At 51.7% G+C, this 23,632-nt stretch overlaps 1 protein-coding gene across 2 annotated transcripts; it reads right to left on the bottom strand.

Annotated features, from left to right (window-relative positions):
* Positions 1-129: 129 nt before the first annotated feature.
* On the bottom strand, positions 130-23,171 carry PIK3CD (phosphatidylinositol-4,5-bisphosphate 3-kinase catalytic subunit delta). Of its 2 annotated transcripts, none has more exons than XM_036396313.2 (24): positions 23,098-23,171; positions 17,578-17,651; positions 17,051-17,214; positions 16,076-16,304; positions 14,789-15,012; positions 13,880-14,059; positions 13,127-13,276; positions 12,747-12,836; positions 11,523-11,744; positions 8,682-8,778; positions 8,243-8,373; positions 7,588-7,647; positions 7,291-7,458; positions 6,707-6,828; positions 6,402-6,545; positions 6,091-6,190; positions 5,315-5,493; positions 5,004-5,113; positions 4,667-4,745; positions 4,247-4,414; positions 3,783-3,906; positions 3,095-3,240; positions 2,717-2,849; positions 130-2,180 (listed from the first exon to the last, which is right to left on the bottom strand). In XM_036396313.2, exons 3-24 carry the CDS (start codon positions 17,189-17,191, stop codon positions 2,043-2,045), a joined length of 3,135 nt encoding a protein of 1,044 aa, XP_036252206.1. In that variant the 5' UTR covers positions 17,192-17,214; positions 17,578-17,651; positions 23,098-23,171; the 3' UTR covers positions 130-2,042. The 2 variants fall into 2 exon arrangements, with proteins under 2 accessions (XP_036252206.1, XP_036252207.1); XM_036396314.2 differs by having other exon boundaries at positions 13,934-14,059.
* Positions 23,172-23,632: the final 461 nt, after the last annotated feature.

Here is a 23,632-nt window from a genome sequence, read left to right as displayed (position 1 = left end):
TGGCATTTTTTATTTTCCTGAGTGAAACAAAATGGAATCCAGTTATATAAACTGCATTAATTTGCCTCTGCTGGGGGAGTAGGAGAGTTTTGTGGTCATTGCTCTCAAACACAGAAGGACTTGGCAGCATTTGTGTACAATTCATCCATATCTTTTATTTCTTATTTACAAAACATGTACCTACCGCAACTGAAGAGCTAAACATGTAAACATTCTCTTCTTGCAGAACCACGGTTTGGCTTAAAAAAATACTTCTTTTTCAAAGGCAACAGAATAAGCACAATCAGTTTGTACAGAGTTAAAAAAAAATAATGACAGAAACATCTCTAAATAAATAGAAATAGGTCTATCATTCTGAGCATATTTATAAAAATGAGAAGCCACTTGTAATGAAATGGAACATTTTTGAAAATGATCTAACTTTCAATCTTTAGTACAGTCCATCTTGCTGAAAACCATCAGGTGAGCTGCTGCCTTGTGAATTTGGAGTCAAAGCCTCTTTGCTGACCCTACAGAGCTCTCAGAGATTTATCCAAGATTCCCTCCCAGGGTGTACAAAAGAGAAGGTCCACACCATGACTCACTGAATTTTTACTGCTCATAGGTAAGTCAAGTTTTCCAGCCTAAGTAAGCTCTGTAAAACTGTGCTCAGTTCTTGCAGCTGATACTGATCCACCTTTGTGTTATTGCACTTCTCAAAGTGAGGGACAGGACAGGAGCCACTGCTGTGAAATCTGTGAGGGCCTGGCCTTTGTGCTGTGAGAGGGATGAGCAGAGCACCCTGAACACCAGGCTCTGGCACTGCAAGAGAATTGCTTTTGCAGCTCTGGAACTGTAGTGTCTTCCCTTCCACAAGAACCTGACTGGGGCTGTGGGTTCAGTGCATCGCACCTTGCACAGGGCCCAAGAGTTTTTTTTTTGCATACTTTTTGCTCTGTAAATTAGTTTAATAAGCAAGGAAATAGCAATATTTACTCTCTAAAATGGAGCAGAGGCACAGGACTGTTTCTCACTGATCAGCCTGCACAGAGCTCTAAATCCTGCAGTATTTCCCTCTAGTACCAAAGCAGCTGTTAGAGCCTGAGTGCTTCAGTCACAGTATCATCTGAAGGTGTAGGAAAAGGGGCTCTCCCAGGTTAGATTAAATTAAAATGAGGTGTCTTCTATGCCAGAACTGCTGCTTGAGAGGCAACAGGGTTTGTATGAATAGATCCAACCAGAACAGACCTCACAGCTTAACATCTTTTCTGAAAAGCAGTAAGTACTTTAATTTGAAATGCAACCTTAGCGTTTTCAGGTTTGAAACCAAAATAAATGCAGAAATGCAGGAATTACTGGAGGCTCAACTGAAGCCTAACTTTGGAAAGCAAAGTACCTGATCCAGTGGCCACCTCAAAGCTGCTTTTGTGCCATCAGTTCTAGGCAGCCGTAGCTGAGTTCCAGCTCAGTTTCAGAACACTTTGGCCTCTGGAGCAAACAGAAAGCAATATGACAGCCTGGGTGTTTTTATCCTGCCTCAAGGCAGAGTAAAACCATTTATCCACGTCAGCTTTGGTGTGCTTTGAGCTGACCCACCTCAGTGGACACTGACACAGGGCAGGAGTGACCACATGCTGAAGTTAATGCCTCTAAGCTGTAATAGTGGTGTCCTAGATAGGCTACAGGCATAGGGGGATCTCTGCTCAGCTAAATTTTCAAGAAACTAGAAACACAGACATTAGCACACGGGAGGGATGTTACAAATGTCTTGACTTCATTCAAAGGTGTATTTGAAGCTGAAGGAGTTCTCAAGGTACAGTAGCTGTACCTACCTTCACTGTATGCTGTAGTTTTATTGCCTCACTCTCTCCCTTGTCCCCCAGAGCTGTTCAGCAGCCAGGGTGCTGTGGCTGAGGACAGGCCAGCAGTTGTTCAGTCATGCAGCAATGTCTGATCTCTGGGAATGAGGTGGGGGATCTTGCAGCACTGTTCAGTCCTTAGGCACCAGTCTGTCAGTGCTGGGCTGTTCAGTTCTGTTCTCCTGGGCAGGGGCAGCTCCTGCTCTACTGCCTGTTGTCTTTGGAGACGTTGTGTGCCAGCCAGTTCACTTTGGTTTTCCAGCTCTCCCGCAGGGCTTCGTTAAACTTCACTCTGAAGTGTTTCAGTGCCTCCTCATCAGTTTTCCCAAGGGCCAGGGAGTCCTGTAGGCAGGAGGCACAAATCAGTGCACAGCTGAACAAGTCACTGCTCAACCACTAAGACATTTATTCATAAGAAATTACTCAATTGAAAGGAGCAATGGAGTAGCTATCAATTATTTTTAATTGTTCCTGCAATTGAAGGAGGCTTTTTCTCTGATAAACACTTGCACCCTCTGCTGCTGTTGGTGCAGGAAAGAGCACATTGTGCATTGCTCTTGGACAAAGTGTTCTGCAGCTGCCAGGGGTGGGTGGTTATGACTCAGGAGGCAAACTAGGAAATGAGAGCCAAGGGCTTTGCCTCCTTCCCTGCAAGCAGGCTCCTGCTGCCTCCAGGTGCAGAACCTGAAGAAGTTTCTGAGCACCAGGACGTGGCATTTCTGATGTCCTGCACAGGGCATTGGGCATCCACTCACTGTTCTGGAGCTCATCTGCTGCTAAGAATCTGGCCTTGCACACTGACCTCCTCCTCCTCCTCCTCCCCCAGCCACAAAATCAGGTGCTCAGTTTTAGCCCCTTGCATGGGCTCTGCCTCTTACCTTCAGGTACTGGATGTCTTTGGAGCAGCTGAGCTCTGGCAGCCCAGCAGCCTTCATCAGTGCAAAGAGGTGCAGGAAGAGGAGCCCGTGGCGCCGCAGGATCATGTAGGCCCTTTCACAGTAACCCCTGAACCTGAGCAGGAGCAAAGACCAGACAAAGGAGTGAGGACTGCCAGCTCCACCATTCTATAAAGCACTTGAGCAGTCTGAACCCTGCTCTCTCCAGTTAATAATTTATTTACTTTCATCTGTACAGGCAGCTATAAGCTGCACATTGGTGGAAATAAATACTAAATACTTACAATACTAATGGTGGAAATAAATACTAAAAATTTAGAGCTTCAAAAGCTGAAGTCAAGTTTAACTCCCAGCATTTACCTTTCAAACTTCTCATTGTTGTTAGTTTTTCCTTGCTGGATGACATGCACAAAGTCGTAGGTTAAGATGAAAGGGACTCGTTCTCTATTAATACCAAATTTTGTCTTGAAGTTCCCCAAAAAGTGACCAAAATCAATATGGAACAGCTACAAATAAAAAAAAATAAATCTCAGACTATTACCTGTTTTAGCTGATCAGAGCTGAGCTCTCTTCAGTTACTGCATTGAGCAGATTCTGGCCATAGGGTTTTGGGAGAGGGAAGAGGGCCCCTGCTTTGGGCAGAGCCCCATCCCCATTGCCAGGTGCCCTGCTTTGGGCAGAGCCCATGCCCAGGCCCAGGTGCCCCGCTTTGGGCAGAGCCCATGCCCATTGCCAGGTGCCCTGCTTTGGGCAGAGCCCATGCCCAGGCCCAGGTGCCCTGCTTTGGGCAGAGCCCATGCCCAGGTGCCCACCGTGCCCTGCTTTGGGCAGAGCCCATGCCCAGGCCCAGGTGCCCTGCTTTGGGCAGAGCCCATGCCCAGGTGCCCACCGTGCCCTGCTTTGGGCAGAGCCCATGCCCAGGCCCAGGTGCCCCGCTTTGGGCAGAGCCCATGCCCAGGTGCCCACCGTGCCCTGCCCAGGTGCCCTGCTTTGGGCAGAGCCCATGCCCAGGTGCCCACCGTGCCCTGCCCAGGTGCCTCCCCGTTACCTGCCCCGTCTCCCGGACCATGATGTTGTCGCTGTGCCGGTCCCCGATGCCCAGCACGTAGGTGGCCACGCAGTAGCCAGCACAGGACAGGGTGAACTCCTCGATGGCTTGGTCCAAGGCATCTCTGGAGAGGGTAGGAAAGAGCGAAAGATAACTTTACTCTGGACTCCAGTACTGCCCCATGGGGAGAGCTGTTTTCAGCTGCCGGAGAAGGGAGGGAAGCTCGCTTGGATTCCCACAGTGCTCTCTGGAGGCAGGACTCCCACCCCTGCTGCACAAAAATGAGCTGCAAGATCTGTAACTGAAGGGGTCTGAATAAGGGGGTGTCCACAATCTCAATGGAAATGAGATCCACACGAGGCCTCCAGTGTGCCAGGCAGGGGAGCAGCCACAGCCCAGGTGGGACAGCCTGGAGCTGTGCAGAGCTGAAGGAAAAGGAGCAGGGAGGGAAGGTGAGCCCTCACCCCGGGTTCTTGGACTTGAGCCAGTTCAGCAGAGCGTCCTTGTTGAAGGCAGCCGTGGCCACCATGTTGCTCTTGTTGAGCTGGATGTTGGCGATGGTGTCCGAGTGCATGACCACCTCAATCAGCCCCGTCTTGTCTCCTGTGGAGAGGCAGCCATAAGGGGTCATCCTGCAGAGATGAAAGAAACCCTTCCACTGAAATCCTGCCCGCAAATGCACGGTGGTGACTTTTCAGCTTTCCCTTGCCTGCCCTGTCTCCTCCCTTTCTGCTCTGCAGTTCTGTTCCCCAGCCCACAGAAGCTGCCCAGCTGCTCCCAGAGCACCAGACAGAGCTGCTGGGGCAAAGGGAGCCTGCAGAGAAAGCAGCCTCAGCAGCCTGACTGTCAGTGCAGGACAGCTGCACTGTGTGCACACTGCTCACCTCAGGTCCAGGCCCTCCTGCTTCCACAGGATGTCCATCAGCTGGATCATCTGCAGAGTCAGCATGTCCTGGCGCAGATCTGGGCAGCAATGCAGAGGAAAAGATCATTTTACTGTTCAAAGACATCCAATTACTGCACTAAAATCTTACTTATAGGGGGAAGCAGGTGAAATATAGAGGGGAGTTAATATAAATTTTCAGATTACTACCACAACTCACCCAAAACCATTAAAGTTCCTAATTTACACAACATCTTAATGGTCCAGATTTAGGCCCACTCACCCAGTAAATACTTGAGACTAAAAGATATATTTTCACAAGCATAATAAAGACTTACCATCTCCATTTTTAAAAATTATACCCACTCCACCTCCACCTGTCTCTTCACTATTAAACACAATCCACAAAGGTTTCATTTTGGAGTCCATGAAGGTGCACTGATCCACACTAGAGGAAATAAAAATATTACCCTCAGTTTCCATCTATTAAATATCAGCCATCCAAGCTGCCAGTCCTACAGCAACTCCACCCACTGCTGGACTTTGGGCTTCCACGAGGAAAGAACCTTGGGATAACCCAAAGCCTGGCTTCAGTGTGAACCAAAGCACAAAATTCACACAAATGCAGAGGTGCAGATCTCTCCCTTACCAAACTTCAGCGAGGATGATGTTGGGGTTCAGGGGGGACTGGAGGTGGGAAAAGGCTTCCCTGTAGGTTTCCTGCTTCATGCACATGTGCATCATCTCCTTGGTTTGAGGCTTGGTGGCCTTCTGAGAACTCACTTTCACAAAGTCATTCAGAGCTTTCATCTTGTTCAGTGCTTCTCCCTGAAAACGGGAGGGATGAAGCAGGGTTAACAAATAGGAAATTCCTGGAGAAAGGTTAAAAAACATTAACATCTCCTGTGAAATGTAAACCTTGGTTCCATCTCGTACTTCTCTTCAATTTGTAGCAATTTCACATACTGCAGCAAAACAAATTTAGTAGTATCTGCTTGAGGAAGATCCATAATTAATTGTGGATACTCTGCTGGGCACAAATGCATTGCAGGATAATGGCTGCAGCAGGAATAAAGCACATTACCACACTCCAAAGGAAGAAGTGAGATGCCCTGGCTGGAGAAAGTGCAGAGGATGAGACTCAGAGCCCAGCCTGCCCTTTGTTGTTTTTGGGGAGTTCTGGTTGTGAGCAGCTCCCACTGCACAGCACCTCAGCCAGCTGATCTGTAACAGCAGTGGTCTGCACATTTCAGAGCATTCTAGACACACACTGCAGCTGAGTGGGTGAGACTGGGGAGCTCCAGGGGACCCCAGAGCCAGCAGCCTTCACGAGGCTTTTCTTGTACTACTGGTAAGGATAATTTGAGCAAGCCAAGAGCTGAGAACCAGCCCCAAGGCAGAGGGAGGGCCCAAGGCAATCAGTACCTGCTTCATCAGCACCTTCATGTGGTGGGTGCTGCCCCGGCAGTAGGCTTCCAGGATCAGCCCAAACCTCAGGGAAACAGCAGGCACGTGCATCTCTGACCTGGGCAGGGAGCAGGCAGAGCAGTTAGAGCAGAACAACAAAACACAAAAAGAAATTAATAAAAAACCAACACTGTGTCCTCCTGGAATAATTCTTATTGAGGCACCTGAGGTAAAAAGTAGCAGTTCCCAGTTCACAGAGCAATGAAGGACTCAGTAAATGCTGGTTTGCCCTGATTTTTGAGAAAAAGCCTAAAAGATTTGCTCTTCACCTCAGATGCCAGAAGAGGAAGTGGCCGATCTTGCGGTTGGACAATGCCCTTTCCAGCAGGAACTTGGTCAATTCACAGTCTAGGTAGGATTCATACTTGAGCACCTGGACAAGCTGCAGCAGGTATTGGAACACATCATCATCCCTGTGGACAGAAAGGAAACATGAAACACAACCTTGTCTTCACTGCCATAACTGTTCTTGTAAACGCTGCAAAGCCAAGGCTGTCACTGCTGTTCACAGCCCCTCAGCAGCCCTGAGCAGAAATAGAAAGGGCTCTGCCTCTCCCCTGGGGACAGCACTTACGTCAGCTTCTTCAGGGAGTTGATGGCAAAGGAACCAACATAACGGTCAGGAAAGCTGAAATCCAGCAGCTCCAAGGCATTCAGGACAGGCAGCTCTGGCCAGGTCTGGAGCAGGGAAATCATCTGTAATGACCAAAAAGAAAATAGTTTAAAAAAGGAACAAGGCTTTTATGACAATGGATATAAATCTGAAATTCTACTGATGAAAGAGCAGCTCCTTACAGGGGGTCACTATTTATAGATGCCTCACAGCAAGCTTGCAGATACCAGGTCAAAAACTGATTCATTGAGGTGGCTTGTGCTGATCTCTTACTATCACTTAAGAATATTCAATCCAGATATCTTTTTCCCTCAAGAATTATACAGATTTTTTCCTTGCCTCCAGTTTCTTGAAGGGATAAAGAAGACTTTGCTGGCCAGAAATGAATCTGGGACAGTCCCCAGAAGAGCCAGACCTCAGCTGGGAACTCCCTGAGAAAACTGTGAAACCCCTGCTCAGCTGGGCTCCCAAACACAGCACAGGAATGCAGACACTGAAAGATGGACCAAAACAGGAGCCCTGGCTGCCAGCCCCAGCAGCCTCACCTGGGCAACATCCTCGTGCTTGTTCCACTTGGTGATGACGAGCAGCTTGGCCAGCGCCTGCGGGTACTGGTCGCGGATGTCGAACCTCATCTTCCACACCAGGTCCTTCTCGTGCTCGTACAGCTCCGTGTGGCTCCTCCGCTCCAGGATCTCCTTCAGCTGCAGCTTCTGCACGGCAAGAGCACACTCTGGGCTCAGCCAGCCCACAGGGACCCAGCTGGGACAGGGGGCAAGGGGTAAAAGCAGCCAATGAGACCAGGCTGGCAGGCAGCTGAACACTGATGCCAGCAGACTCACCTCCTCAGAATCTTCTGGGGCAGCTCGGGGCTGTTCTCCATTCCTTCCCAACTCCAGCAGCTGGGGCACAAATAAAGAGGGTGAGAAAGGCTCCCAGTTCCTCTGTAACTGTAGGCACCATCACCTCGTGCTGCATTGGAGGTCAGTCCCTTGCCCCCTGTCCTGGGCTCCCCTTTGTGCCTGGCACAGGCTCTGAGCCAGACCCTGCCTCTTGGGGAGCACAGAGCTGCTTCCTCCCCTGAAACAGGCACATCTCTTCCTCCACTTGTCTGGCCAGTTACAGTGACAGATGGAAAATCTCCACCTCACACATGGCATGTTATCACTCTGCTGAAAGGGAGGGAGCTGCCTACTTTCACTCATTTCCCCTTTATTCCTCTTCCTTCCCAAAGACCTTAAAGCAGTTTGAAGGCAGCTCAGTTAAACCCATTTTTAAACAAATGCTCATCTATGACAGCATCTCTACCTCAGTAATTTATAGCTTGGAAAAGTATTCACTCAAAGGTCCATTAGGTGAGAGGAGAAAGTGAAATTTTCAGTTAACAATATCCATTAATCAAGTTTGCTTGCACCCAGTCCCTGTGGATGGCTGCCCCAGAGGTTCCCCACTGGAAGGGACAGTGAGGGAATTCCTACAAGTGTCCCTGTGCCCCACCTGCTCAAAGGATGGGTAGTACACAGGATGTGCTGCCACGCTGGGGAAGCAGATGACCAAGGCTGCTGCACTCTCAGTGTTGGGGTTGCACTGCACTGTGCCCATGGGGTTCAGAAGTTCCCCTTTCTCGTCTGAAAAACAAAGTACACAAAACCCATGAGCCCAAATCTTGCGAAGCTTTGGTGCAGAAAGCAGAGCAGAGGCTGTCCCTGGGCACTGCCTTGGGCACTGCCTGGCCACGAGCACTTCACCCTCCTGAGCCTTCCCCAGTGAGGGGCACGTGGCATCCCCAGGGGAGCAGCCACCTCTCAGGTCACACCTGCCAAGCCAAGCTCAACAAAGCCTTGCCTTGGCAGGGCTCCAGCACAGAGCAGTGGCCACTCCACTTCCTGGGGACACTGAGGATGCCAGAGGCCAGCAGCTCCCTGTCCTGCCGTACCTGGGAAGGAGGACCACATGTGCAGGCAGCACTCCCCCGTTTTCAGCTGGTCCCTGTAGTCGAAGAGCATCACGTTGGCCCAGGCGATGGGGCAGTCCTGCGGAGACAGCGCTCGTGGGGGGCTGCCCTGCCAGGCTGCACAGGGCACTGAGAGACCCCCTGCAAAGGGACCCCCTGCCTGCTCCCCCCCTGAACCCTCCTAAATTAACAGTGCAAGATGGCATCGGGCACTTGCCAAAACCTGGGGTCTTCTGTGTGGTGCTGAACGGCACCAAACGCTCCCCACAAACGTGTCTGAACACAAGCACCACAAATGTGTCTGAAACTTCACCACCTGATATTCAGCCAAAGCTGAAGAATCTCTAATTTTCCAATAAGGTCTTGCTACTCTACATTCAATATTTGAGGGAACTACTACACATTTTATATATTTCACAATTTGAGGGGAGGGAGAAGAGCTTTAATTTTGAAACAGGGAACACAGAGTAGGCACGATTTTGGGAAACGAGACAAAGGATGCTAGAAATAGCTCAAAATAGGAAAAAAGGGCTTGGCTTCTTTGTACAATAATAAACACTATCTATAGAAATTAAACTTTATGTTGCCAACACCTCACCACACCCCCAAAAGAAACCCCACAAATCCAACCCAGCCTTGTTTTAGAGGAGGGAGACTCCAACAAGTAAAGTGCCTGGGACATGGCCAAGACAAAGAACCCATCCCCTGCCCTCACCCAGCTCCCAGCCCCAGAGCAGACACACATTCCACGAGTGAGCTCAGCTTTCCTGCAGTCAGGTTCCGCAGATGGAACACTTGACCTCATGCAGCAGCACTCAGAGCTCAGATCACAGCACAGAAAACAGCTGGAAAAGGGGTTACATGGCAGAAATCCTGCACTGAGGCACCCACAAACAGAGCCATGCTGGAAGGAGCCCCAGGGACACATCTGGTTCCACTGGGGCACATCCCCACAGAACACCCAGCACTGGGGGAGGTTACAGAGCCCCCATTTCCCTCTAACGTGACAAAATGAGTCACTTCAAGCCTCTCATAACCTTGGAGCTGATTTGATTCCTCCAAATATCTTCAGTGAAATCACATTTGAGACATCAGCTTCCAGACAACAGGGAAAAGCCAAATAAAACACCACCAGCAGCAATAACCTTTTCTAACAGAGTAAATGACATCTAACCACAGCTCAGAGCCTGCCAAAACACAAGGCAGGATTTCTGGTGGATAAGGTCCAGCAAAACAAGGAGCCAGCATTCTAAAGACAGCCATCTCCTGCATGATTTAGAGAAACACTGAAAGCCAACCCTCTGGGTGACATTAACCCTCTGACTCATCCAGTCAGCCTGCAAACATGCCTGCTTTTGTGGTAGTAAACGATTTAGTCCCACCTATCTGCTCTGGACAGGCTGCATACAAACAACATGTATGGAATTAACCTCTGAGTAAGGAAAAAAATAACAGTCAAAGCAAACAAACAAAAAAATCAGGTAACCTGCCCTTAACAATCATTTGAAATTATTTCTGGGCACTTCACTCAGAGCTATAGCTCACCATGGGGAAAAATTCCTTTTTTCACTGCTCAGCTGGGGTGAATTGTTGTGATTTTATACTAAAAGCTCATCAGAATGCACCCACCTTTCCCCAGCACCAGAACACACATGAATAAGTTCCTCTTAACAACTCAGCTAAACAGACTGGCTCTGTTTTGTCAGTCAGAACAGCAAGATTTCCTTCTGACTGCTTCAAAACTGAAAATTATTCCAGTGTGACCACAATCATCCAGCCTGTGGATGAATCAGATCTTCTGTCCAACAAAAGTCTCCAGCAAGAGCTGGGGTTCTGCTATTCTTAAATAGAAAAGAAACCCAACAATAAAACTGTTAATCCTGGTCCTGGCCTCAAAATGTTTCCAGTCTGAAGTCTTCAACCCAGAAATTGGTCCCCACAAGCAGGATTTGTGAGCTGGCTGTTGCTCCCAGACATGACTGCACAGTTACCCTGAGAGCCCCACTGATGTCAGCACAACAAGGCTCAGTGAACCTCCCAGCAGTGAGGAGGAGTGAGCAGAACTGAAATCTTCTCATCACACTCATCAGTGCCTCATTGCTCTGCACTCCAGCACAGATGGCACGAGTGACCCTCTCCTTAAGGCACGGGAACAGTCTCTGTGGTCACAGAAACAATAATTTGCAGAGGCACAAATGCCTTTGCTGCTCATAAAGAACAGAGCTTGAGGCTTACGTTACAACTCTGGGAAATCAGCAATTAAATCACAGGCTGCAGTTGGATCTGTTTTAGTTACTAAATTATTAATAGGATAGAAGCTTTGGAAAGTGAGATATATCACTACTTCTGATTAAGATGCTCAGATCAAGAGCTTCCAAGGTGATTTAACACTTTGGTCAGTTTGCAACACCTGAACAGTGACCTTGAAGAACCTGCACTTTAATTTTACCTCGCCATAACCAAAGTTTACATTCCTCAGTTCATTCCCCCTCCCTAGCTGGTAATTTGCTCCACTGGGGATTTGCAGGAAAGACCTTGTTAGAAAGAAAATGCAACAGAGATGATGGTTTAACCTCAACTACAGAACAAGGAAGTTGCAGAAGAGCAAAACAGGGACAGGTCTTTCTAGAGAAGAAATTGCACATAAACAGCCTTTCTTACAGGCAGCCACTTCTCAGCTTCCTGTTCCTGCTGGATACTGGCCATTGCCCTGTGTGCTGCTTCATTAACACAAAGCTTTCTGAAAGCAAGAAGGTTCAGGAGCGCAGGACACGACCTGCAGCCCTGGGCAGCCTGGCTCAGCCCCAGGCTGGCTTCACTTACAGCTTTCTTGGACTTCTTCTTGGTGGAGCGAGCCTTCCTGGCCTTCTCGACGACGGCGTAGAGCGCGAGGCAGAGCCGGGCCATGCGCGGCAGGTCGCGCACGCTGATGTCGAACTCCAGGCGCTGCCGCCACACGGGCTCCGAGCACACGCTCACCTCCGAGCTCGACACGGTCTTGCACAGCATCTCGGTGCCGTGGAACAGCCCTGCCTGCACCACCAGCTGAGGGAGCAGCAAGGACAGCACTGTGAGCCCATGGACTGCCTGTGTGCTGCAGGGGAAGGGGACACGGCAGCTCTCCCTGAACAGGGTGTCCCTCTGCTGTCTCATTCCCAGGTCACTGAACAGGGTGTCCCTCTCCTGTCTCATTCCCAGGTCACTGAACAGGGTGTCCCTCTCCTGACTCTTTCCCAGGTCACTGAACAGGGTGTCCCTCTCCTGTCTCATTCCCAGGTCACTGAACAGGGTGTCCCTCTGCTGTCTCATTCCCAGGTCACTGAACAGGGTGTCCCTCTCCTGACTCTCTCCCAGGTCACTCAGACACTCAGCTCTGCAGTCTCTCTCTTTAGACAGGGCAGCTCTCCCTGAACAGGGTGTCCCTCTCCTGACTCTCTCCCAGGTCACTCAGACACTCAGCTCTGCAGTCTCTCTCTTTAGACAGGGCAGCTCTCCCTGAACAGGGTGTTCCTCTCCTGACTCTTTCCCAGTTCATTCAGACACTCAGCTCTGAAGTCTCTCTGCTCAGCTTCAGTGAGGACATTGTTATCTTCTCACTTCATGCAGACTTGCATATTGATTAATGTGGCACACTCTTGCCCAGTTTCCTTCCTTTCCCAAAGGGCAGCTTTTCCACTTCTCCCCATTCCCCCTTCAGGGTAAACACCCCACATATCCCAGGCCTCTGCTTCTCCTGCCTTCCCTTTGCCAGCCATCACCTCTCCCATCACTCCTCTCAGAGCTGGGTGTCCCCTGCCCAGCCCTGCCCAATGCCATTACCTCAGGGCAGCAGCTCTGTTTGCTGTGCAGCAGCTTTTCCAATGCTGGGCTGCTATCTGCCCATCCCTATCCCTGTTGTGCTGCAGCTCAGAGACTGCCCAAGGCTGAATGGAGCCCCACAGGAGCAGGTGAGGTCACACTGCCAGCCACCCCTGTCCTCCCCACACAGACCAGAGGGCTGTGACTGGGAAAGCACAGGTACAAACCCCAGAGTGAGCCAGTCCCCACCTTCATTCTCTCATCTGCATTGACCTTGCTGCCTTGCACCAGCTCGATGTAGAAAGGCTGCTCCAAGGACCAGAGAGAGCCATAGTTTGGCTGGAAAGAGAAAAGGGTTCTGATCAGAAACAGATGCAACAAAGGCCTCTCAAGTCAGCAGCAGAACTCATCTCCCATTCCATGCTTTTGGGTCCCACAGAAAAGAGCAAGAAGCCTGGGAGAGCCAGGGAAGCTGTGGAGAGGGCTGGAAGGCTGTCTGGAAATTCCCACCCTATTCCCCAGCTGGGAACCTGCCCTGCAGGGAGCACCCACTGCTGTTCCCTACCCAGCCCAGTGTGTCCCCAACAGAGGAGCCCAGGGTGAGCTCAGGGGTCCCTGTCCCCTCTTACCTTTTTCTTGGGGAGCGGTGGGGGCTTGGAGGCCGCCTTTGGGGGGCTGGTGATGCAGTCGGTCTGCTCGTCCCTCATGGCAATGATGGCAGAGGAGTGCACCATGGTCAGGTGGGGGGTCAGGCCCCGCTGCAGGCAGCTGCGGATGTACTGAGAGGGGACAGGGTCAGCCAGGCCTGCCAGAGCCACCAGCCCAGGCAGGAGCCCTGCAGGGACTCGGGGAAGGACACAGCAACAATCCAATCCCAGCTCTCAATTATCTCCTCTCGCTTTATAAACCTGAAACTCGCTGGCCTCATGCTGCCAGAGCTGAGAATATGAAGTGCCTTTTATAGCTGGCATTTCATCAATGGACTCAAATGGCTGCATTAAGGGAAAACACTGAGGAGGATTCAGCACTCCCAGCAGCAGTCTGCCCTGTCAGAGGAGCACATGATTCAGGATTACTTGCCCAGCTTTCATTGGGAGAACCCTCATCCCACCATACAAGCTCACAGATATTTCCAGAACCACAACCTGTAAATGTATTTACACAGCACCTGGCACCCAGGGACAGGCTTAGACCACTGGCCCCCCCAAAATAAGGACTGGTTAGGTTGCTGGAAGTACCCTTTGCCCTAGGTAGCATCCAGATGCTGCCACTGATGTGCTGCAGTCCTGCAAACAGCACTCCCTCCTTCTCAATATGTCCCAACCCCAGCAAGAGAAGGCCATGTGGGAACAGCCACTGACAAAGCAAGACACGAGGCTCACCTGGAACTGGTACAGGGGGTAGTTCCCATAGAGATATTCACATTTCCCATTCACCTGCAGGGTGTAGTCCTCTGGCTGCTGCACGGTCTCGGGGCGGAGCACAGTGGCCTGTTTCTTAATGGCATAGCTCATGAGGGTGATGGGGAACTCCCAGGGGGAGATCTGGAACATGAAGCTCTCCTGCAATCCCAACAGCACAGCAAAGTGTCAGACCCCAGCACGGGCTGGCGTGGCACAGACAGGGAGCAGCATTCCTGCTGCTAGCAATGAGGAGCAGCATGGGAAGGTACAATCACACACATCAGCCTATGGTAAGTAGAGATATTCCTCCTGCCAAACTGGGCAGGAGCAAGTTTCAGCAGTGTAAGCACAAGGCTGGAAATCAGGAACTTCAATTTTCAGCAGAATCACCAGTTAATGTGGCTGCCAGTCATTAAAAACCTTCCCACAGTCATTGCAGCAGCAGGGCAGGGGCTGGAAGGATCCCCATGCTCAAACACACTGCTCTGAAGGCTGTTCATCTGCCAGGGTGACCTTGCTTCGTGCCCAGGCACAACAGGCAGAACATGAGCCCAGGCAGGCGCAGGAACAGGGGCCCACGGGCAGCACAGAGCAGTGCCTGCAAGCAGCGTCTGCTGAGCAGGCTCCTGAGCTTCCAAAGGAAAGCCAAGTACTGCATTCTGTGCTCCTTTCCCACCCAAACCCAAAAAGGTTTCCAGCCCATGTACATGCAGCAACCTCAGCTTCCAGCTAACCAGTACACCCAGTGCACATTCAGGAGGGAGAGCAGCTCCCTCCCAATCTTCTCCACAGGCAAAGCAATCTAGAGAATGAACACTGAACACATGCAAACACTGTCCAGGCACACATTACCACCAAACACCGTGACAGGAAAGTTTTGTGCTTTACCCCGCCAGACTGGAACCTGATGTTGACAAAAATGTTCTTGGTGGGGATTTGCAGAGAGGAGAGGCCCTTGGCAGCGGGCTCCAGCTGCAGGGGGAAGTTGTACTCCATCCACGCTGCCCAGCCCAGCTGCTGCCGCTGGGCCGCCTTCTCCTCACAGAACTGGCACATCTTGGCGCGGAACTCGCTCACCTCCGGGTCCTGCACCGAGTCAAACTCGTGCAAACCTGGGTGCAGAGCAGGAGACGAGGGCAAAATAAGCATCTGCAGCCAGTGGGGGAAATGAGCCTTTTCCTTTCCTGTCTGTGAAAGTCTCCCTGAACACGTGTTTAACACATGGCCAAAAGCAGAGTCAGCTGAGCTGCCAGCAGCCCCTGACGGACGATGTGCAGTGGCACTGTCCCCAGGGCCCAGCACTCTGCCAGCAGGCAGCACCCCTTTCCCTGGCCCTGCACAGGCAGTGTCCCCTGCATGCCCTGCAGGATCCTGCTGCTGTCCCAGTGTCCCACCCTGCACCCACGCTGTCCAGGACAGAAAGTGAGAAATATCACTGTGCCCAACAGAAATATCTGTGCCTCCAGAGCCAGCAGCCACGCTGTGCCCAAGGGGATGAGGGCTGTGTGCCCCCAGAGCCAGCAGCCATGCTGGGCCCATGAGAGCTGTGTGTCCCCAGAGCCACGCTGGGCCCATGAGGGCTGTGTGCCCCCAGAGCCACGCTGGGCCCATGAGGGCTGTGTGTCCCCAGAGCCACGCTGGGCCCATGAGGGCTGTGTGTCCCCAGAGCCACGCTGGGCCCATGAGGGCGGTGTGCCCCCAGAGCCACGCTGGGCCCATGAGGGCTGTGTGTCCCCAGAGCCATGCTGGGCCCATGAGGGCTGTGTGTCCCCAGAGCCATGCTGGGCCCATGAGAGTGAGGGCTGTGTGTCCCCAGAGCCATGCTGGGCCCATGAGGGCGGTGTGTCCCCAGAGCCATGCTGGGCCCATGAGAGTGAGGGCTGTGTGTCCCAGAGCCATGCTGGGCCCATGAGGGCTGTGTGCCCCCAGAGCCACGCTGGGCCCATGAAGGCTGTGTGTCCCAGAGCCATGCTGGGCCCATGAGGGCTGTGTGCCCCCAGAGCCACGCTGGGCCCATGAAGGCTGTGTGTCCCCAGAGCCATGCTGGGCCCATGAGGGCTGTGTGTCCCCAGAGCCATGCTGGGCCCATGAGGGCGGTGTGTCCCCAGAGCCATGCTGGGCCCATGAAGGCTGTGTGTCCCCAGAGCCATGATGGGCCCATGAGGGCGGGCTGACCTTTCCCGATGAGCAGGCTGATCTGGGAGTTGATGAGCTTCTTGGCCCGGTCGCCCTCGCGCGCCACGAGGCGCAGCACGGGCAGGAAGGGCTGGATGTCGCAGAGGCGGCGCTGCTCGTCCTCCAGCTCCTGCTGCTCGGCCGTCTGGTTGATGCAGGTGAACACGTAGGCCTCGGGGTCGCTGAGCATGTGGAACAGCGGCTCATACTGCGCGTGCTTCCAGAGCACCTGCGGGGGCACGCTGCTGTCACTGCGCTGCTGTCACCCTGCTGTCACCTGCTGCTGTCACCTTGCACACCTCACCCTGCCACTGTCACTCTCCCTCCTGTCACTGTCCCTCAGCACACACTGTCACCCTCCGTACTGCCACCCAGCTGCCCCCAGGGCCTGTCCAGCCCTCACCCTGCCACTGTCACCCACCACCTGTCCCCCAGCACACAGCTAAGGCACAGCACAGCCCAAGGTCCCCACAGCCCCCTGGCACTCCCAAGCTGCTCCTCAGCCAGGTCTGGTGGCTCCAACTGGTGCTGAACTGCTGGGCAGGTTTATTTGTAGGTGCCTTTAACTGACTTCCTTTCTTCATGCCTGCCTTTTGTTTTGGGCAATGTCAATCCCTCAGCCTGAGCATGTAAATAACCCCCACCTGAACATCTCACAGTGAGCACCTGCTGACTCTGGTCCTGTGAAACACAGCAATTACTCACACTGGAAACAAAACTGGGTTAAATAACTTGCCCCCAGTAACATGAAATCTGTCAGGATGCCAAGGACAGGAGCCAAGAGCTTCTCAAGTCTTGTCAACACTATCCAGTTCCCAAGGATGCTTCTCTCCCTGTGGATAGCACTCTCACATGACTTCACATCCCTTTTTTGACTCTCATCCTAAGTGTCTGCTGTTGGAGGCAGAGCTCTGCAGTGGATGACCCTCTGGCTGTAACACAGACTGTCACCCAAAGCTAGTGGGAGGCTGTTACCTGCTTGATGGTGCCCAGGCTGGCATTGCAGGGCACTGAGAGGTTTAGGTATATTCCTGTGGGCAGCAAAAAGTCCACCTGGATGTTTTGGTTTTCACCCTTGGACCAGAATTCCGTAGGGCAGTAAATGCCTGGGGGCATCCTGCTCACTGCTCAGCTACCACCTGCAACAAAAGGGAAAACAGTCTGGTGCTGTTGACTACATGTTATCTGCTCAGTTCTGTGCTGGGCTCTGTCGAAAATTAATGTGCAAAAGAACCTAAAGAAAGGAAGGTCAGCACAGCCTTAAAGCTCAGGAAAAGTTAGTAAATTAGTAAAAATTCCACTTCAGTGCCTTTGAGCCACATGTAACTATAGCATTGCTTCTATTTCAATGCAACCCTCTCTTAATTCCCTTCTAGGCCAGGATTAACATCTACACCTGCATTTGACACAGAAATAAGAGCATTATCTTCTCTGGAGAACAAAGACATTGTCCCAATAGCTCATCTATGACCAAGCAGCCAAGAGAAACAGCAAGTTCCTACCCCTGGCTGTGTAAGGCAATCCTCAGGCCACATGCTCCAAGTTCCACTTTGTTTTTCCAGAGCTCAGTTCCAGTCTGCAAGAGGGAGAAAGAGTTGTTGCTGGTTCCAAGTATGCATGCATTTTATACACACAAACAAATAATACTCTGCTGTACGCCCCCTCTCTACAAGTATACAAAAATGAAGTTGAAGGGTGAGGCAGTCAGAATAAGTTTTTTAATTCCATCTGCAGCCTGTCCCTTGGCAGGATGCTACAATTTATTTCCAGCACATCCAAGGAATGCAAAGAGAACAAGAATCTGGTACAAGATCAGGTACAAGCTGCTGTTTTCATACACAGGATGACACAAAAGGCATTCACCAGCAGCCTGTCAGACATTTCCTTTCTCAAAGACCTCTAACAAAGTCTCCATCCATTTGCCCACATGCAAAATGCTACAGCAATAAAACCTCTGGTTTCCTGCACAGGTGACAAGTGGCAATGTGGTGTCCCCACATGCTGGAGACTGGAACTGCTGGCACTGGCAGGGAAATGGCTCCAACTAATTCTCTGCAACCACCCCAGCTCACCCCAATTCCCTCTCAGCAGTTTTCCTGCCAGGTCAGCAGAGGAACATCCCAGTGGTACAGCCTGGAAGGTGCTCAGCCCTGAGCAAGTCTGTGTCCCTTCTCCTCAGCCCATGAAACGAGCACAGCATTTCCCCATTCACAACTTAAAGCTATGCAGCCGTGGCTGTAGGGACTTGGAAAGGAGCTGAGCAAAGTGCAGCTGATTCCCAAACCACAGAGTCCTGCTGGCAGCTCCTCAGGAGCCAGCCCTGGGCTCCAGCAAGCACAAGGAGCCCAGCAGCTTATCTGCCAGCTCCTGGGAGCACACCACTTCCCTGTCAGCAGTGAGGTCAGGATTCCCAGAAACATGAGCTGTGTTTTATCTGTCCTGCTTCCTCAGCACAGAGCCGGCACCACCACAAACCACCCCGGGCCTGCAGGGAGGGCAGCACGGGGGGAGGAGGCAAGGCTTACCAGTTTGAATAAAGCAGAACAGGCTGGCCTCGTTCTCTGCCCATCAACACTAAAACCAGCAGGTTTCTGGTGGATCTGCTACCTCAGCCTGAATCAGCAAACTGCCACAACTCGACTGACCAGCAGAGACAGAGACACAGCCAAGGCTGAGCTGCTTCCTCCTGCTCAGGATTTCTATCTGGCACCACATCCCAGAGAATATGAAGTGCCTGCCTAAGCCACGAGCACTACAGTGTCCAGTTCAAGCTCAGCACCTTGTCTTTCCAAACTCCCTGATTCTGAGGATGCAGGATTTTTTCCTGGTGTGAATATACCAAAGAAAGAATAACTCTGGACTTTCATAGTTTCTAATACATCATTTACCAAGTCTCTCCCCTTCCCATTGCTAAATTCAGAATGTTCTCCTTGTTGGAGCTCAGATCTGATGTGACAGTTCTTACATGAGGCCAGCTCTGCCTAGATGGGTGTTCCTGCACTGCCTGACTTCCCTCTTCCCCTTTGCCTTGGGAAACTGAACAGAGTTCTCCAGCCTTGTCTGCACTATCTTGACCTCATGTGTACAAGTAATTACAATTCCCTTTTCTCTGGGTTGTTCTGCCATTTGTGAACAACCAAGTGCAGCATCACTCCTTTTTGGCAGGGTTTACACTACTGGAGTAATTTGAGATATACTCCCTGTCTTTCACTGCAGCAGTCTTCCCAAAAAAAAAAAAAAAAAAAGAATTCTCCAGTATAATTGTCAATTTTTAAAGCCCAGACCTCTTCATCACTGGACAGTAAAAGTGGTGGAGGAAAATAACCATGAGACAAAATTTCACTTTTTAGATGAAGGCAACTCCACAACTTCCCCTGTGCCCTCTGCCTCAGTTCATTATTCTTCACTCTGCAGCAGGAAAGCTACAGACTGCACTCCCCTTGCAGCATTTATTCAGTGTGCAGGTAATAAATGTGTATCCTCAGCAAAGAGGGGAGCTGGCCAAGGCAGAGCTGATGCCCACATGGGATAAGTCCATGCACTAGGAGAGAAATAAACCCTCAATTTTACTGAATGCCACGTAGAGAAGAGAGGCACAGCATCAGCTAAGGAGACAACACAGCTGAGGAATCTGAGGCAAGGTAAATTTGTGCAGAGTCCAAGAGACACATCTGAAACCACCCAGCCACTATTTAACAAGCCACCAGCCAACATAAAACCTACTAACACAAATTTCAATTTCCTCCTGTGAACTATATCAACCACAGCTCTGGTGTTTACAACATGCAACTGCTTTGGAGAGAAAAAGGCAAAAAAAAAAAAAAAGACCAAAAAAGAAAGCAAAAAAATATCAGACATGGAGCAGCGTTCCCCTGTGAGGCTGCAGCATCAGACAGACACGGAAGCTCCAACACCCACAAACAAATTGCAAAATTACAAGACCCCAGGACTACCAAAATACTTCTCAGCTTATAGGAAATGAGCAGTGCAGAGCTCACAGGTGATGTGCTGCGTGGGAGACTGCAGGAAGTCACTTTCATTGCAGGCATGGCTTTGGCTGGGGGAGGAGACCACGGAATTTTGGGGTACACACGTGTTTGACATGGCTTCAGCACACAATCAGTGCACTGGGCAGAGCTGAGCCAGCTCTGAGCTCACCCAGCACTTCAGTGTGCTCTGAGAGTGTTTTCAGCTTGGTCTTGATTTTTTTGGTTGGGGTCACAGGGTAAAACAAGCCCACACTGCAGACAAATCATTTCAGCACTGACTGACAGTAAAAGTAACCCCAAATTGCCCTTCAAGGCAGATGGGGAAGAATCCTGCAGCAGGTAAGTGTGTCAAACTGTGCCTGCACATGGGAGCTTGGGAGAGCAAACCAAACCCTGGCAGGGTTTGCTGGGGACTCACACCCAGTGCCAGTCACCCCAGCACACACAGACCCAGGCTGGAGCTGCTTCCCTTTGGTGTCACAGGTCAGATCTGCCCCAGATGTTTCCATCACAGCTTCCAGCAGTCTCCTGTAACACAGGATCCATGTCTCAGCTGTGCCATGGGGCCATCTCTGCCCTCCTTCAGCCCCTGGGACAGGGCTGCACCCTCAGTACAGACCCTTAGTACAGACCCAGGCTGCACCACAGCTCTGTCTCTGCTTCCTCCTTCCACACACCCACAAGTGTCAAACTCAGGTCATCAACCAGGTAGGAAAACACTGGGGACTCCTTAGAAAACTGTGGAAAACCATTCAAGCACTGAACAACCCCTAAAATCAAGAGCCTGACTTTTTATCTTCCTCAAACCCTAGTTTAGAATATTTGAATTCCCTCTACTTGGTTTACCATCCTATGACTTCTACCTCCACCAAATATAAAAATCAAATAAAGGTTTGTTTCATATTATCAGCTTCCATTTTGTACATTGATCTCTCCTATCCTGCCACACACTCGCCTGCACTGATTCACTCACTCTTTCAACAGCAGTCCATTGTTCATCCAACTCTACATACCTGACACACAGTTAGGCTGCTTTGACAATGCCTTTTCTTAGATATTTCTGAGCCCCTGATTAATCTGACTTTTACTTACACAAACCATGAGATGGATGTAGCTGTACCATGAACTGTCCCTGGCAAGGGATGAAAATGCCCACACCTAACTCTTCAGGCCTCTGAGACACTACAGAGCATCCCCTTCCCTACCAGAGGTGCTGATAAAAACCAGCACTTAATTAACAAAAATCAGCATCTTCTGTGCATCCAGGTGTCACTGGAGAACCATGGATTTTCCTACCATCCATGGATTTGTTCTGGTTATGTGGAAACTATAAGGATCAAGCTTTAAACAACCACTGGGGAAGAATCCCTTGGCCTGGGCCCTTCCCTTAATGAAATAAAGACTCCTTTGAGCTTTTAAATTGTTCTCACACACACTCCCACAAAACAGACTCACAGGGAAAAGTAATGGAAGCAGAACTACACTAATGTGATCTGAACTGGGGATAACCTTGTTTGTGTGCAGGGCTGATGATGAAAGGGGCTGTCAGCAAGAGAAGAGATAGGAAAGCAGAATGCACGTGTGCTGATAACAACAGGCTGCACCTTTTGGGGCTCCCAGCTGCAGAAGAGCATCAGAGCAATATGCCATCATTCAGGCTCAGCAGAACCTCAGCTCCAAACAGAAGCGATAGCCAGAGGGAGGGAAAGAAGAGTTCAGGCAAAGAAACTTAAGAGAAAAATAAATGTAAAGCCATTCATCATTCTGGGAGTAAAACACTATCACCACAGAGAGACATCACAGAGCTAGAAAAGCATCTGATGGGAGACTTGAGAACCTTGGTGGAAACTTCCAATCAGCTTTTGGGCAAGTTCACAGTATTGCCTGAGGAACTACCTAGTGGGAAAACGTATATTCAGTGGTTAAAGCCAAAGCTTGAAAACCAGCACTGTGCACAGCTCTGTTCCCAAACCTGACAATTGTTTGCTGCACAACATCAAACAACAAACTCCTCCATGTTTCAGCTTTCTCACATGCACAAGTACAGCCTGTAACTCACATGGGATGTTGTAACTCTTAAATGCTGGCAAAGGGATATGAGATCCTTGCACCCTTGCTATTACTGCTAACACAGGCAGAGCCTGGGACGTGGAGGAAGTTGTGATAAACGAAAGCTTCCAGCTGAAGAAGTTGCTGAAATTAGGCTTTTTCAACTGTTCCCAACGGCTCCACAACACCAGAAACCAGAGTCCATCTTGTTGATGGAAACAAATCACAAGTCACGCATTTCTAATGACTTCTATCATGACATTCACCTTTCGGGTTCCCATCTCAGGCACATACAGCGTGCCATGTTCCAGACTCTCTACTGGCAGCTCTTAAAAGACTCTCATGCCCTGCCAAAAGCATAATCCAAAGCTAACCCACAGCAGAAACACACATGGCTGAGCCAGGCAGCACAAGCCCTACACCAGGGCAGGTCCTGATGACCAGGTGTTACCACTCCCCAATTCCGGGAGGGACAATTGTGGCGACAACGCTCCATGTGCCAAAGCCACCTAAAGGCCAGGCAGACACCAGCAACACCCTGCGGGATGGGCCGGCAGGTGATGAGTGATTACTGGCCAAAACACCGAGCCCGCTGCCATCCATCCATCCATCCATCCATCCATCCATCCATCCATCCATCCATCCATCCATCCATCCATCCATCCATCCATCCATCCATCCATCCATCCATCCATCCATCCATCCATCCATCCATCCATCCATCCATCCCTGCCACCAGCACGGGGGACACAGCGCCAAGGGCGGCCCCTGGGCAGCTCCGGCGCTCAGCGGCTGTGCCGACCCCGCTCTCCGTGAGGCTGGAGCGCTTTTCCCGAGCCCAGCAGCAGCGCTGCTGGCTGACGGCGCCCGAGCGGAGCCGGCATTTGCCGCAGCGCCGGCCACGCACCCCGGAGCCCCCGGCCCGCCCGGGCCCCGCTCCCCAGCCCGGCCCCAGCCCCGGCCCGGCCCCGTCCCGGCGCTCACCTGCGCTGGCGGCCGGGGGGTCCCGGGGGCTGCGGGGCTCCCGCGCTCCCGGCCCCGCTCCGGCGCCGCCCCGGCCCCGCCTGCCAAGGGGCGGTGGAGGGGCCGCGCCCGCCGCGTCCGCCCCGCCCCGGCACCGGCAGCGGCCCGGGCCCGTCCCGGTGCCCCTCGGCCCGGCAGCGCGGCCCCGCTCCGCACGCAGCGGAGATGCCGGCGGGGAAGGCGCGGCCGCGGTGATGGCAGCGCTCGGTGCCGGCAGCGCTCGGTGCCGGCTGCGGTCAGTACCGGCAGCACTCGGTGATGGCTGCGGTCGGCCCCGGCTGCGCTCGATGCCGGCAGCACTCGGTACCGGCAGCCGAGCGCACCGCGTGTCCGGAGCATGACGCGGCCGCCACCCTGTGCCGCACTGGCGGCGAACCGGAGGCACCCGCGGCTCGCTCCGGGGCCGCAGGGCCGCACAACAGCGCAGCAGCGAGGGCAGGTCCTGCGAGCGCCTCTGTGCGTGGAACTGCCCGCACAGGAGATGTAAAACGGCTTG

The sequence above is a fragment of the Molothrus ater genome, chromosome 23 (assembly GCF_012460135.2).
Source record: "Molothrus ater isolate BHLD 08-10-18 breed brown headed cowbird chromosome 23, BPBGC_Mater_1.1, whole genome shotgun sequence".
NCBI lineage: Eukaryota > Metazoa > Chordata > Aves > Passeriformes > Icteridae > Molothrus > Molothrus ater.
This window is presented reverse-complemented; position numbering and strand designations above follow the sequence as displayed.

Bases quoted from the DNA above. Each gene is read 5' to 3' on its own strand.
- PIK3CD (XM_036396313.2), bottom strand. From the start codon at position 17,191: ATGCCCCCAGGCATTTACTGCCCTACGGAATTCTGGTCCAAGGGTGAA. The intron at 8,779-11,522 runs GTAAGTGAAGCC...CTGTCTCCGCAG, and splicing joins AGAAGAAGTCCAAGAAAGCT to GACTGCCCCATCGCCTGGGC. The intron at 8,374-8,681 runs GTACGGCAGGAC...TTTGTTTTTCAG, and splicing joins CATGTGGTCCTCCTTCCCAG to ACGAGAAAGGGGAACTTCTG.